This window comes from Callospermophilus lateralis, chromosome 1 (assembly GCF_048772815.1).
Source record: "Callospermophilus lateralis isolate mCalLat2 chromosome 1, mCalLat2.hap1, whole genome shotgun sequence".
Lineage (NCBI taxonomy): Eukaryota > Metazoa > Chordata > Mammalia > Rodentia > Sciuridae > Callospermophilus > Callospermophilus lateralis.
The window spans coordinates 137,641,384-137,656,105 of record NC_135305.1 but is presented as its reverse complement, the minus strand read 5'-3'; the positions used below and the strand labels follow the sequence as shown (position 1 = coordinate 137,656,105).

Below are 14,722 nucleotides of genomic sequence, written 5' to 3'. Positions count from 1 at the left end.
ATCTAGCAATCCTGGGATGAATCCCACTTGGCTATAATGAATTTTTGCATGTATTGCTAAATTCAATATGCTCATATTTTGTTAAGGACTTTTTCATCTATTTTTGAGGAATATTGGTTTGTCATTTTCTTTGCTTGTAATGTTTCTTTGCTTGTAATTGTCTGGTTTTGAAACCAAAGTGATAATTTGGGAAAATATTTCTTTCTCATCTATTTTCTGAGATAATTATTGTAAAGATTGGCACTAACTCTTCCCTAAATATTCTATAACATTAATCAATGAAACAATCTGGGCCTGGAGTTTTTTTATGAGATAGTTTTTTTGTTTGTTTGTTTATTTTGTTTTGTTATTTGTTTTTAAAGTACCAGGGATTTAACCCAGAGCCTCATTGTTTTAGTCAGCTTTTTCACTGCTGTGACTTAAGGACCCAACCAGAACAACTATAAAGGAGGAAAAGTTTATTTGAGGCTCACGTTTTCAGAGGTCTTAGTCCATAGAAGGCTGGTTCCCTTCCTCAGAGCTCAAGGTGAGGCTGAACATCATGGCGGGAGAGTGTGGCAGAGGGAAGCATCTCACATCATGATCAGAAAGAAAGAGATTTCCACTTGCCAGAGACAAATATATACCCCATAGCCATGCCCCAATTCCCACCTCCTCCAGCCACACCCTACCACTTCAATTACCATTCAGTTAATCCCTATCAGGGGATTAAATCACTGATTGGGTTAAGACTCTTACAACCCAATCATTTCTCTTCTGAACCTTCTTACATTTTCTCATAAGTGAGCTTTTGGGGGACACCTCAAATCCAAACCATAACACTCATGCATACTAGGCAAAAGCTCTACACTGAGTTATTATTATCTCTAGCCCTTCTTACTTTGAGACAGAGTCTTACTAAGTTGTACAGGCTGTCCTTGAATTTGAAATCTCAAGTAGCTAAGATTATAGTATTTGTTACCACACCCAATTTATGAGGTTTTTAAAAAATTTTTTAGTTGTAGATGGACACAATACCTTTATTTTAGTTATTCATTTTTTTATGGTGCTGAGACTCAAAACCAGTACATCACACATGCTAGTTAAGTGCTCTACCACTGAGCCACATCCCCTGCCCCAGTTTATGAGATATTTTTAATGAAGAATTTATAAACATTTTAATAGAGGACTACTCATATTTTCTACTTCTTATTAAGAAACCTGTCTATTTCATCTAAATTGTCAAATTTATTTGTAATATTGCCTTATTATCATTTGTGAGTATATGAGTATATGTGTGTGCACACATGCAAGCTTGAGGATTAAACCCAGAGCCTCATGCATGGGAGGCAAGCACCCTACCATTGAGATACACTCCAGTGCTTTTATTATTCTTTTAATGCCTATAACTTTAGTAGCAGTGTTTCTTCTTTCAATCCTGATAAAAGTAATTTTATTTTTTTCAAATAACATTTTATTTTATTAATCATGATTTTTTTCTACTTAATTGTTATCCACTTTTACATTTATTATTTATATCTTATTTATGTTGGTCTTAATTTGTTCTTTTTTTTTTTTGGTTTAAGGAAATTGCTGGGGTCATGGATTGTAAATCTTTCTTTTTTTTTTTTTCCATGGAAACCACATTTTATTGAGGTGACAACCACAATAGTAGTAGCAACCAAATAATTATAGGTTGTAGTTAGTGATATAGAAAAAATGAGGAAGGGATAGCAGAGAGAAGAGAGGGTGCTACTTAAGTTTGGGTGGTCAGGAAAAACCTATGAGATTTTGATCAGAGAATTGAATGACAAGAAAGCTGCCCATATGAAGATCTGGGGGAAGGCGATTCCAAGCACAGGAACAGCAGGTATAAGCCCCTGAGGCAGGACAGCTTAACCTGCTTGAGCATCATTGAGTCCCTGGGGTCAGACTATGAAGGGCCAGGGATGGATAATGCAGAGTTAGGTACAGCCATCTTGCAGGGCCTTGGTGACCATTGTAAAGGGCTTAGTATACATGGAGATCCTTGGCTTTTGAGCAGGCTATTTTTTTTTAATGTCTCATTAAAAACATATATATATATATATATATATATATATATATATATATATATATATAGAGAGAGAGAGAGAGAGAGAGAGAGAGAGAGAGAGAGAGAGAGAATCATTTGCCAGGTGCAGTGGCACACACTTGTAATCCCAGCATCTCAGGAAGCCAAGGCTAGAGGATGGCAAGGTCAAGGCCAGCCTCAGCAACTTAATGAGACCCTAAATTACTTAGTGAGTGCCTGCCAAAAAAGAAAAATAAATAACCAAAAATGGCTAGATATGTAGCTCTATGGTAAGGTGCCCCTGGGCTCAATTCCTGATACCAAATAAACAAGAATTTAATAAAAAATCACTCTTATTCTGAGTGGAGGAGAGGTTGTTGTGGGGCAAGAATAGAATCTGAATCAGTTAGGAAGCTATCACGTTTTGCTATGAGAGAAGTTGATGGCATCTACCCTTATTCCAAAAGCTTTATTATGGCTGTGTTTTTCTTCATAACTGTGGCCCAGGCCCTTTGTCAACCTAGGCCAACAACCCTCAGAGGCTCTCAGGTGGGACAGATGAAGGAGAGGAGCAAGTTCACTTCATTGCTCACAATGAGCTTCCTGGGTGGATCTTGTCGGGCAGGGCCAGGCTGGAGGTCATTTCCCAAGCATCCACAAAGGCCACACGGAGACCAGCAAAGGCAGATCGCAGGAGCCGGTTCATGTGCAGGGTGAACCAGTCACTGCCAGTGTTGGCCAGTTTGATGACCACAAGGGTTCTGGGTTCCCGCTCCAGCAGGGCCATCATAGCTGCCCGAATCCCTGCCAGTCGTCTTGCAAAGATGGATGGAGGGAAGGTGGGGAAGTGGGCTCCCAGGCCCAGCACCACCATCTTTCTTTTTAAAAAAATATTTATTTTTTAGTTTTAGGTGGACACAATATCTTTATTTTATTTTTATGTGGTGCTGAGGATCGAACCCAGTGCCTCATACATGCTAAGCCAGCGTGCTACCACTTGAGCCACATCCCCAGCCCCCAAAATCTTTCTTTTTAAGAGATGTATTCACTGTTTGGGGCTTTTTTGTTTTTCTTTTTGAGAGGGAGTCTTGCTGTATTGCCCAGCCTGCTCTCCAACTTGTGGGCTCAATTGATCCTTCTGCCTTAGCCTCCAGAGTCATTGGGTTTATAGGTAGGCATCACCATATCCAGCATCATTCTTATAATGTTAAACATGTGCTAACTTTATGACCTAGACATTTCAGTCCCAGATGACCAAGAGAAATTAAAACATTTGTCCACACAAAGAGTACATCAACATTTGTTGCAGTTTCATTGCTAATAGCCCATAACAATCCAAGTCAAATATTCACCTATAGGTGAATGGATAAGCAAAATTGGCACATCTGTTCAATGGAATACTATTTATTAAAAAGAAGAAGAGAAAAATAGATAAATCAGGTAATCAGGTACATCACAAAAACTGAGTGAAAGAAATCAGACTCAATAGAGTATATACTGTATGAAACCCTTTATATAAGATGTTCCAGAAAAATGCAAATTCATCCTTAGTGGCAGAAAGCCGATCAGTCCTCACCTAGAACAAGGAAGTGGCAGAAGTGAAAGACCAACAGGGCATGAAGAAATTTGGGGGAAAGGGGATGAAAAATTTCTATATCTTGGGGCTGGAGTGGTGGCTCAGTGGTGGAGCATTTGCCTGGCATGTGTGGGGCATTGGGTTCAATTCTCAACTCCGCATATAAATAAATAAAATAAAGGTCCACTGATAACTAAAAAATATATTTTTTAAAAAGTTTCTATATCTTGATCATTTGGGTGACTTCCTGAGTAGATACATTTGTCAAAAGTTATCAAATTGTGGGCTGGGATTGTGGCTCAGTGGTGTAGCACTCACCTAGCATGTGCAAGGCCCTGGATTCAATCCTCAGCACCATGTAAAAATAAATAAATAAAATAAAGGTATTGTGTCCAACTACAAAAAAAAAATTTTTAATTGTCAAATTGTACCATTTATGAGAGTATGATTTAACCTCAAAAACTTGTTATTGAAACTTTTCACAAAATTCTATGAGCTGCTAGCCATTAGAGTATAAATGAAAATAATGTGACTTCTGTTGAAAAAATTAAAAATGGGCATAGTGTTCTATAAATGTCAATTGGATTTAGGTGGTTGATAGTGCCTTCAAACCTGAATTTTTCAGCTGTATATCAATTGCTGAGCAAGGTCTTAAAATCTGTGTGAATTCGTCCTTTATCTATCTATGATTCTGGTATCAAACCCACAGTTTTGTCTTTTATTGTTTTAATTTTGCAATTCTGGCTGGCTGCATTGGAATATGCCTGTAATCTCAGTGATTCAAAACACTGAGGCAGGAGTATTGCAAGTTCAAAATTAGCCTCAGCAACCTGGGTCAAAATAAAATATAAAAAAACTGGGGTGTAACTTAGTGGTAGAGTACCCCTGGATTCAATCTCCAGTACTGCAACAACAACAACAACAACAAAAGCAGTTCTGTTACTAGTTATGTACATTTATGAGTGTTATGCTTTCCTGATAAGTTGAGCCTTTTATGATTATGAAATGTTCCTCTTTTATCTTTGGTGAAACTCCTCTTGAAGTCCACATTGTTTGATATTGATATAGATACATCAACTTTGTAGTGCTTTCATTTCAGATTATATATATATTTTCCATCTGTTTACTTTCAATCTGGATGTGTTTTTATATGTAAAGGCATCTCTTGTAGATAACATATAGTTGTATTTTGTTTTTTAAAATCAAGTATGACAATCTCTGCATTTGTTTAGTTGTAAAGTTTAATCCATTTTTATGCAATTATTAATATGATTAGGCTTAGGTCTACCATTTTACTACTTGTTTTCTATTTCTTCCATCTTTTGCTATTATTCCTCCATTCCTCCTTTTCTGGCTAATTTTGGGTTTTTCAATATTTTTTGTTTTCTATTTTATTTTCTCTATTGGCTTTTTAATTTTTATTTATTTAGCTTGCAGTGCAGGGTAGAACCTAGTGCCTTGTATATCCTAGGCAAGTGCTCTACTTCAGAGTTACATCCCCAGTCCTCTACTGACTTTTTAGATGTAACTTTTTCTACTTCATTACCCCCCCTTTTTTTGTTTGCCATCAACAATCTGTTTTTTGTTTGTTTTGGTACTGGGGATTGAACCCAGGGGGGCATTCAACCACTGCACCACATCCCCAGACCTTTTTAATATTTTATTTAGAAATATGGTCTCTGGTGCCTCACTAAGTTGCTGAGGTTGGCTTTGAACTCACAATCTTCCTGCCTTGGCCTTTCCAGTTGCTGAGATTATAGGCATGTGCCACCAAGCCCAGTTTACAATCTGTTCTTAAGAACAAAGTCCACCAGTTAAATTTTCATTTGCTATTATATGTTTGTAACCTAGAATTTTCATCTGGGTTTCTTTTATAGTGTCTACTTCTCTGCTGAAATTCCCTCTGTTCATTAATTGTGGCATTTAGTGGTTGCTCCAGAAGTTTATAACACATCCTTAATTTGTTATGACCTACTTAGAGTTAATATTGCATCACTTCACTTTAAATTGAAGAATCTTGCACTCATATGACTGCATTTGCAACTGTTTTGCCCTTGACATTTTTTCATTACTGTAAGCTCAGCTGAACATTTTTATAGTTGTTGTAAGTAATCAGTATCTTAAAGAAAATAAAGAGGAAACAGTATATTTTGTTCATCTGTATTTTTACCACTTCTTGTGTGTATTAATTTCTTTTTATTAATCTGTTTCCATCTTGTATAATTTCCCTTCAGTTTGAGAAGAACTTCTGTAGTTGTTCTATTTATTAATTCTAATTTGTTATACTTGACAGCAGAATACATTGTAGCTGTTCTTGTAGTGCAAGTCTATTGCGAGGAATTATCTCAGCAGTCTTTATCTGAGAATGTCCTTATTTCTTTCTAGGGTTTGAATAATGTTTATTGCACATAGATTTCAGGTTGGCTTCTTTTTTCTGCCAATACATTTTGTTCCATTCCTTCTGATCTGTTTTTTTTCTGATGCAAAATAGGGTATTTGGGATGTGTACCTTATTTCTGCTTTCAGCATATTCCATTAATCTTTGATTTTCAAGAAGTTTGGCTATTATGTAACTGCCTATTATTTTTCATTCCCCCACCCTCTCCGTTGTTATTTTTATTTTGAGATGGGGTCTCATTATGTTGCCCAGGCTGGTCTCAAACTGCTAGGCTCAAGCAATCTTCTTGGGCTTAAGTGATCCTCCTGCCTTAGCCTCCTGAGCAAACTACTCAGGAGACTACAGGTGCACTCACACCTGGCTTGCCTGTGCTATTTATTTTTTCTTTCTTTCTGGTACTGGGGTTTGAACACAGGGGCAATCTACCACAGATTCCCAGACCTTCCTTAAAAAATCATTTTTTTGAGGGGCTGGAGTTGTGGCTCAATGGTAGAGGGCTCGTCTAGCATGTGCGAGGCCCTGGGTTCGATCCTCAGCACCACCTGTAAATAAAGGTATTGCATGCAACTACAACTAAAAAATAAATAAACATTTTTTAAAAATCATTTTTTTGAGACAGGGTCTCACTAAATTGCCAAGCTGTCCTCAATGTTAAGATCCTCTCGCCTCAGCTGCCTAAGTTGCATAGGCCACCACACTCATCTGCCTGAGTTTATATAGCTTAGGATTTGCAGAGATTCTTTTTTTTTTTTTTTAAGATGTAATTGAATACAATACCTTTATTTTATTTATTTATTTTTATGTGATATTGAGGATCGAACCCAGCACCTTGCACGTGCTAGTTGAGTGCTCTACTGCTGAGGCATAACCCCAATCCTGCTGAGATTCTTAATCTATAAATTGATGTTTTTCACAAGATTTATGAAATTTTAGGTAATTATTTATTCAGAATTTTTTTTTGCCCTGTTCACTTTTTTTTCTGAAGCACTATTATGTTAGACTTTTAAATATTACCTCTTAGGTCCCTGGTTTTTGTTGTTATTTTTAATTTTTTTTACTCTCTAATCTTTGGAGACTTTTTAAAAATATGTCATCAAGTTTCTTACCCTTGTGGTGCATACATATAATCCCAGTGTAAGTTCAAAATGAGTTCAAAATGAGCATCATGAGTTCAAAGCCAGCCTCAGCAACTTAGCAAAGCCCTAAGAAACTCAGTGAGACTGTCTCTAAATAAAATACAAAATAAAAGGGCTGGGGATGTGCTTCAGTGGTTAAGTGCTCCTGAATTTAATCCTCGGTACTGAAAAAAAAAAAAAAAAAATTCAATACCCTTTACTCTGTCATCTATAATCTTTTCTTTCTTTCTTTCTTTCTTTTTTTTTTTTTTTTTGAGGGGGTCATATCAAGGATTGAACTCAGGGGCACTGGACCACTGAGCCACCTCCCCAGGCCTATTTTGTATTTTATTTAGAGACAGGGTGTTATTGAGTTGCTTAGTGTCTCACTTTTGCTGAAGTTGGCTTTAAACTTGTAATCTTCCTGCCTCCGGCTCCTGAGCTGCTGGGATTACAGGTGTGTGCCATTGTACCTGGCATACAATCTTTTCTTAAGAACAAAGTCTACCCAATTTTTCATTTATTATTTTACTTTTATGTTCTAGAACTTTCGTCTGGCTTCCTTTTATAGTGTCTGTTTCTTTGCTGAATTTCCTCTGTTTATTGTGATTGTTTTTCTCTTCAAATATTTACACATGTATTTAAGCTATTTCAAAATTTAATAACAGGTGGGTGAGGTGGTAGATGGCTATAATCACAACAACTCCAGAAGCTGGGACAGATGGATTCCAAGTTTGAGACAAGCCTCAGCAACTTAGTAAGAACCTCAGCAATTTAGTAAGACCCTGTCTCAAAATAAAACCAAAAAGGGCTAGGTATATAGTTCAGTGAAAGAGTACCCCTGGATTCAATCCCCAGTACTAAAAAAAAAAAAAAAAAAAAAAAAAAAAAAAAAAATCTTTTTTTTTTTTTTTAGAATTCCAGTATCTGAGTCATCTTGGGGCCAGTTCCTATTGATTGAGTTTTCTTTGGGCTAAGAATTACATTTTAATGTGACTTTATATGTCTAGTATTTTTAATTGCATTCTGAATACTGTAAATGCATTTTATAGAGATTCTAGATTCTGTCCTCTTCTTTTGAAGAGTATTAACTTTTGTTCTAGCAGGCCTTCTATTTCAAGTTTATGTTTGTTAGGATAGATCTGTTGCAGTTTTGCTTTTAGTCCTAAAGTTAATCCTTTAGTCCTGCGATACAATTTTTTCCTCTAAGGCAAGGACTTTTTGTAGTTTTAGTGGTTGAATTCCCATTAGTGTCTACTGCTTTCTGTTGATTTTCAGTAACTTCAAGAAGTTTTCTTTCATATTTTATCTAGAATCATTCATTGCTATCTGTGATCAATTGATCAGCACCTCTGTACATTTGTTTTATAAGCATTGGTCCAGCAGTGCCTGTCTTTGTGGCTGGATATGCAGGGTGCCTGACAAAATGTTTGTAGAAGGTGTGTTATTCTGCTCATCTCACATGGAGGTGGTCTCCAGTGCATCAGATGCAAGAGAAGGTAAGCTGAAGAAAGTCAGATCACGTCTAAACTACCCCCTATTTCCACAAACTATTTACAGAATATATGATCTTAGATATTGCACAGGAGGGCACCATGGACACTTTAACACAGAAAGTAGAACATAGGGGTAGGGATGTAGCTCAGTGGTAGAACACCTGTCTAGCAGGCATGAGGCCCTGAGGTTCAGTCCCTATTACTGAAGAAGAAGAAGGAGAAGGAGAAGAAGAAAGTATAATAGTATAACATAAAAACTTCATGTCAGGTTGACAACCATGCTTTACACACCTACTGTTTACCAGGGACCCATACTGGGGATAAAGATATGAAGAAAGAAGGCCCCGTTTGGACACAGGAGAAAAAAACCCTTCTAGGGTCACAGAAAAAACAACATTCCATGGGAGCCCTGAACAGGTGATTCTTAACCAGAGCAGAGGAGTGAAGAAGGCACATCTTTGGACTGAGGGAATAGATAGACAAAGGCATATAAAGATCAGACAAGGCCAGATGTGTGCTGCACTGAAAAATCCAAATAAGAAGAGTGCCCCCTTCACTGAGTGCCTCTATGGTAGCAGGCACCTGGTTCTCAGAGCAGCCTTTGGAAGGGTGGGGCGGGGTGAAAGCTTGTCTGAGCTGGTGGAGGCAGGACTCGTTCCCACTATGTCTGGGCCTCCTGGTATAGTTTCCCGCCCTGACATGCCTGGGCACTGGGGAGCTGACAGGTACAACACTTTTTGAGAGAATTAAGGCACAAGATGGGAGACTCTGCCTTGCAAAGAATAGACTGATGTGAACAACATACTCCATTTATACACTGCCTCCCCTCCCAAAGACTTTGAAAATCAAATACTCCCCAAGCTATGGAAACCAAACCACTGGCTGATTGTTAAAACTTTATTATTATAATCACCCGGCCCAATTCCAGCCATCATGGGCAGAACAATGAGCCATTGAAGCCTTGTGGAAGTTTCACCTCCCATCTATTCTCCCACAGGCAGGGATCTAGTGCTGGGGCCTCTGTGGGGAGGGTAGCAGGGGCAGCATGCTGGTATCCTGGCTTTACCATTGCATACCATAGTGACTCCTGGGGGGTCTGGGCATGGTCTTCTCATTCATCAAGTGAGGGACCTGAAGAAAACACATCCTGACATTGCTTTGCTCCCCTGACATTTTGTACCATATCTTGACCCTTGTAGGTCAAGATATAAATGCCTGCCTTATGGAAATATATGGATATGAAAATTCTATTAAGATGCTGGAGATACATGAGAACCTGAGGACCTGAGTGTCTTACCCAGAGAGACTGTGAGATTATCCTTCCCCATGTTGGGGTGCTCACATGTGTGCCCATTCCCAGAGCGAGGCTGGCCCTGGGAGTCCCAGCTGAACTAGCACCCAGCAATTGAGTTAGTGACCAGCAATTGGGGCATACAGCTGCACCCAAATCTTTCCCAACCCCCAGCTGCTAACGTAACAAGGCCAAAATGTGTCTTCTTTATGGTTCTACTTTATTCCCAAGCATTTGGTGTTATCTGATCCTCAGTTATTATCCCAAAAGATCTGATTTTATTAGGAGAAAAACAGTTTAATTTTATGGAACCACAAGGCCCAATCACTGTCCCATGAAATACTAGAGGCCGGGACCTCGCTAGGTCTGCCTTGGCTATCATTTCTGTTGTTGCCACTGGCTTTGAATTTCCTAGGTAGAGGCTTCAGCAGATCCAGCCAACCAGCCAAGGACCTGGTGTTTTCAGAGCTTGCTAGCGTTCACCAGGTCAGGATTTTCTTTTACCTCTGTGGGTGCCCAGCACTCTGCCCTATCCCTAGTTGGGGTCAGCTCTAAACACAGATGGCTCCTGGGGGGAAGTCCTTTTGCTGCCCATTGGGAAGGCCCTGAGTGCCTCTCAGATGGTGCTGGGAAGGCTGCTGGATCCCTGGCTTGGGTTTCAGGATTAGGGTAACCCGAGTACCATAAACCGCATCAGGGCTGGGATTAGGCAGACTTGAGTCTAAGATGCTTTACTGGGCCCCAGGGGGACGAGGAGGGCTCCTTATTGCCCTTGTCACCACAGGTGCTTGGCTGGGGACCAGGATATGCAGGGCTCCTGGAATCCCTGGAAACCTGAGAATTCTTGGGGAGTGAAGTTGTGCCATAAGGGGGATGGGGGATAGAGAGGGAGGACAGCAGAAATGAGGCCCCAGTGGGTTCAGAGTGCTCAGGTGGGTCTGTAGGAAAGTGTGAAGGCCTGCAGCTGTTAGGCCCAGGTCTGATGACCTCTTGATGGTTGTTCCACCATCAAGCTCACAGGGATTAAGTAGCAACATCTGCTTAAATAGGCCCAAAGTCCTGTCTCTTTTCTCTCCCAGGGCTGCTTCCTACGCTGGGTGTTGTCAGAAGCAAGTTGGGACACTAAGTAGACCCAGGCCATGGTGGGCATGAGTGTGACATGGCACAACACCATGCATGGACAAGCACAGGTGCCTGAAATCTTTAGTTTCTGATCAGTGTAGTGAGGTATAACCATAACCACTCTTGTTTCTTGAGGACCTATAATGCTAGCCCTAGAGGGTGCTGATCACAGCCTGTGGAAGCTCATGTTTGCTGTATGTCCTTGGCCCTTGACAAACCTTCACCCTGTTGTAGTGGATTCTGAAAACAGCAGCAATGACTACAGCCATGAGTGTTGGGCTTGGAGGTGGGCCCTGTGATCAGGGGCTGTTATAGGTAAGACCTAAGGAACATTTAGGTATGGCAGTCTGGAGTCTCTCTAGCTCTCTGCCTTCCCAGATTACCATCACTGAGATATCTCTTCCATTTCCTGAATTATCAACCTCTTAGTAGTTATTTGGTAAAGAATTTTTCTCCAGTTATGTCTAGTTATTTCCCAAGCTGAACATTCTGGACAAGCCCTTGCCATACCTGCTTTGGGTAGCTCCTTCTTCCCCAGCCTGTCCAAGGGGAACACCATTCAGCTGGGCCCCTATGGCCTAGCCCTGTGGAAGCTGGGACAGAGTTGTTGTCTACACAAATCCAGGAGAGCCTTCTCCCAACCTGGAAGAAGCCCAGCAGAAAAGCCCCATAGCAGAGCATCAGGGAGTCCCCTCAAAAACTTGGGTATGCAGAGGAACATCGGGGGCAGGCAAAGCCTGTGCTTGGCAGCCCCTCCTGCCTGCCTTCTGCTAGGAATGGGCATCAAAGATGCCAGTATATACTTATTTACTTATGCCCATCTGGCACAGGAAGGATGTAAGGCAGCTCCTAAGGCCATGAAATGACCAGTCATAAAAAGCCTAGATCTAAGAAGAAGGAAGAAACAAAGGTGGGACATAAAATGCTACCCATGCAGGCCAGCCTGGTTCTGGGCTTCTGGTGGCACTAACACCAAGGAGAAACCTGATGGGGAGGAAAAGGGCAAAGGAGGCAGAATTTCTCAGCCTAGACAGATCCTCAGAGAGGAATCTTTTGTGCTGGGAGCCCGATCAGGTGGGCTTGGGGCTGCTGCTTGGTGATTTTTCCTTGGCAGCCTAGGGACCAGATTCTAGAAACCTCTAACAACAGTCAGCCACCTCCTTGGGCAAGCATGAGGAAGAAATAGGGGTCAGGGTTGTAGATAGATAGGCAGTAGGGTCCCTGGCAGCAAGGGTGCTAAGGGTTCAGACCTATAGATAACTCTCCAGGTTAGGCCCTAAGGCCAGGCCCTGCTCAAGCAGTCCCTGGTCAGGGTATCTACATAGCTAGAGGAGAAGGATAGTACCCATCATCACCCCACCTCCATTCTAGAACCCAGCCCATTTAGTTTGGGCTGAGGCTCCCACACCTGGCAGGAGGCCCACAGCTTTCAACTTTGGGGCCAGGAAATTTTCGTCTGAGTAGGGTTTCGGGGTAGGCCTCCAGGAGCCAAGCCTGGTTTAGATCCCATCTGAATGGAGAATTAGTTCACACATGCTCCACAGGACTGGGCCTGTGGAGGAATATACTTGAGCTTTCATGGGTTCTGGTACTCAGGGCTAGGCTCCTGGCGGTGTTGTCCCACTCCCCAGCATCTAGTGCCCAACGGCCATCTTTATGCACCCACTACTGGTGCTTCTTGCTTGATGGGTGGTGGATATCCCCAACCACATGTCTGGCAGTGACTAGCCCACATTGTCTCCCCTTGAACCCTCAGCAGGACCAAAGTTGGATTAACTAGACAAGTAGACTGGCAGATAAGCAGAGGTCAGGGCAAGGGAAGCCAACAGGTTTGGTCAGGCTTGGTAACAAAGGGCCCTGGTTGGAGGGGAAGTGGCTCCAGAGGCATATAAGGTAAAATCAGGGAGGCAGGAGCAAGTCCTACCCACAAGTCTAGACACACCTCTCACATGGAGTGAGTCCCATGACCAGGAGGGCCAAGGGAATCTGGAGTCTGAATAGGGTATAGAAGGCTCAGCAATATGGCCTTGTAGTACGAGGTCTCCTGCAATGGCACAGCCCACCTGGCCATTTCAGAGTGTCCCTTGTGTAGGTCCTGGGTGGCCTGAACTTCCATGTAGCTCTGTACCCAGCAGGTGAGTGGTAGGTGGTAGCCTCGGGCCTCCCCCTGTAGACCTACCTTAGAGTGGGGAGTAGTCTGGGGCCTAAGTAGTGGTGGCACCTCCAGGCTTCTGCTTGGGCACTGAGGCTGGAGTAGCCAACTGGTAAGGTGAGTCATGTATGTCAAGATACTGTGGGACAAACACACAGACCTCAGGGACAAGCTCAAACCTGAAGTCATAGGCACAGATACTCTGAGTTGCAGGCACTGCCAGATGCTGAGTTGCTCCTCACAGGAGCAACTCTGCTCATATGTGAGGGCCCCCATCCAGGAGGTCACTTCCAACAGCCAGAAAAGCAGAGCCAAAGCACATGCCCTCCACTGGCACTGAATGAAACTGGGCATCCCAACATGCTGTGGGATGCTTAGAGTGGATGCTCAGGGGGGCTTCAGTCTGAACGTCTCAGCTGTTCCTTTTGATATGATGACTTCCTTCTACACCCTACTGTCAGCCCCAGGCCCCTTTGTCAGAGACTTCTCTGGACCCTGCCCTTTACTACTAGTACTTCATTCAGCCTCATAACCGCATGTCACCCTTCCTCTGTGTGCTTATCCTCAGAGAGCTTCAGAACAGTGTGCAAGGTAGGGGAGGCTGAAGGAGGAAAAGGGTGTGGTGTGGCAGAAGAGGATGGGTGATCCTGCCCCACTTCCCAGGGGAGGGTGAGGCAGAGATGGGCCAGCTTGGCCTTGAGCATAGTACCCCACCCCCATCGCCCGCTCCTCTCCCTCCCCTATCCTTGCGCAACCTGGAGCCACAAGTAGAAGTGTGCAAGACATTCCCGGGGTAATTGCAGGTTACATGGAACAATCTGAGGAATTAAAATCATATTTTCATTGCACCATAAAAACATGCAAAGGCAGCAAGGAGACAGCCCTGGGGCCAGATGGAGAGCACCTGGCCTGTGGCACTCTGGCCCCTCCTTGTGTTTTCCTGGGAGAAAGGGAAGGGCAATCTCTGAGCAGGGGCTGGCCATGCCATGATCTTGGAGCTAGAGCAGTAGGGACACCCAGGACAGAAGCCATCCCTGCATAGCATATCTGGCCTGCTTCTGACCCTGGCCCTACCTTGATGCAGGCACAGGAGCTCAGGGTGAGAGGCCCATTGGAGCTGCCATGTGTACACACTCATGTTGGGGTTTTCCTCTTATGGTCCTGATCCATAGCTGACTGTGTGGGGTTTGGGGGCTCATGCCTCACTAGAGCAATAGCATGCCTCCAACGTCCCCTGAACCTGTTTCAGGGCAATGAATCCCATGGCCAAGCCAGTGTATACTGCTCCAGCATCCAGCCCTGAAGGTTGCCCTGGTGATTGTGGTCCCTAAGATCTTTGTGCAAGATTTTCTCCTGCAACACTCAACTGTGAGATGGACCAGTCCCCTGCTCACCATTTCCCAGGAGTGCATAAGGCCCTGTGCAAAGGGAGTCAATGGACTTAAGACCATCTGGGATATGAGTTATAGACATTTTGATCCCTCCTAGGGGTTGGCACATGCCAAATGAACAGCACAATGAGAGGAGAAATTATAGGAGC

The 14,722-nt window shown here is 42.5% G+C and overlaps 1 protein-coding gene across 4 annotated transcripts in view; it reads right to left on the bottom strand.

The window, feature by feature from the left end:
- The window catches only part of Txnrd2 (thioredoxin reductase 2), an 88,136-nt gene that overhangs the window by 8,636 nt on the left and 64,778 nt on the right, over positions 1–14,722 (bottom strand). For all 4 annotated transcript variants that reach the window (XM_076857733.1, XM_076857681.1, XM_076857706.1 and 1 more), the window contains one exon: positions 13,210–13,321. In XM_076857733.1, the coding sequence (XP_076713848.1) occupies positions 13,210–13,321 (112 nt within the window). The remainder of the gene's footprint in view (positions 1–13,209; positions 13,322–14,722) is intronic.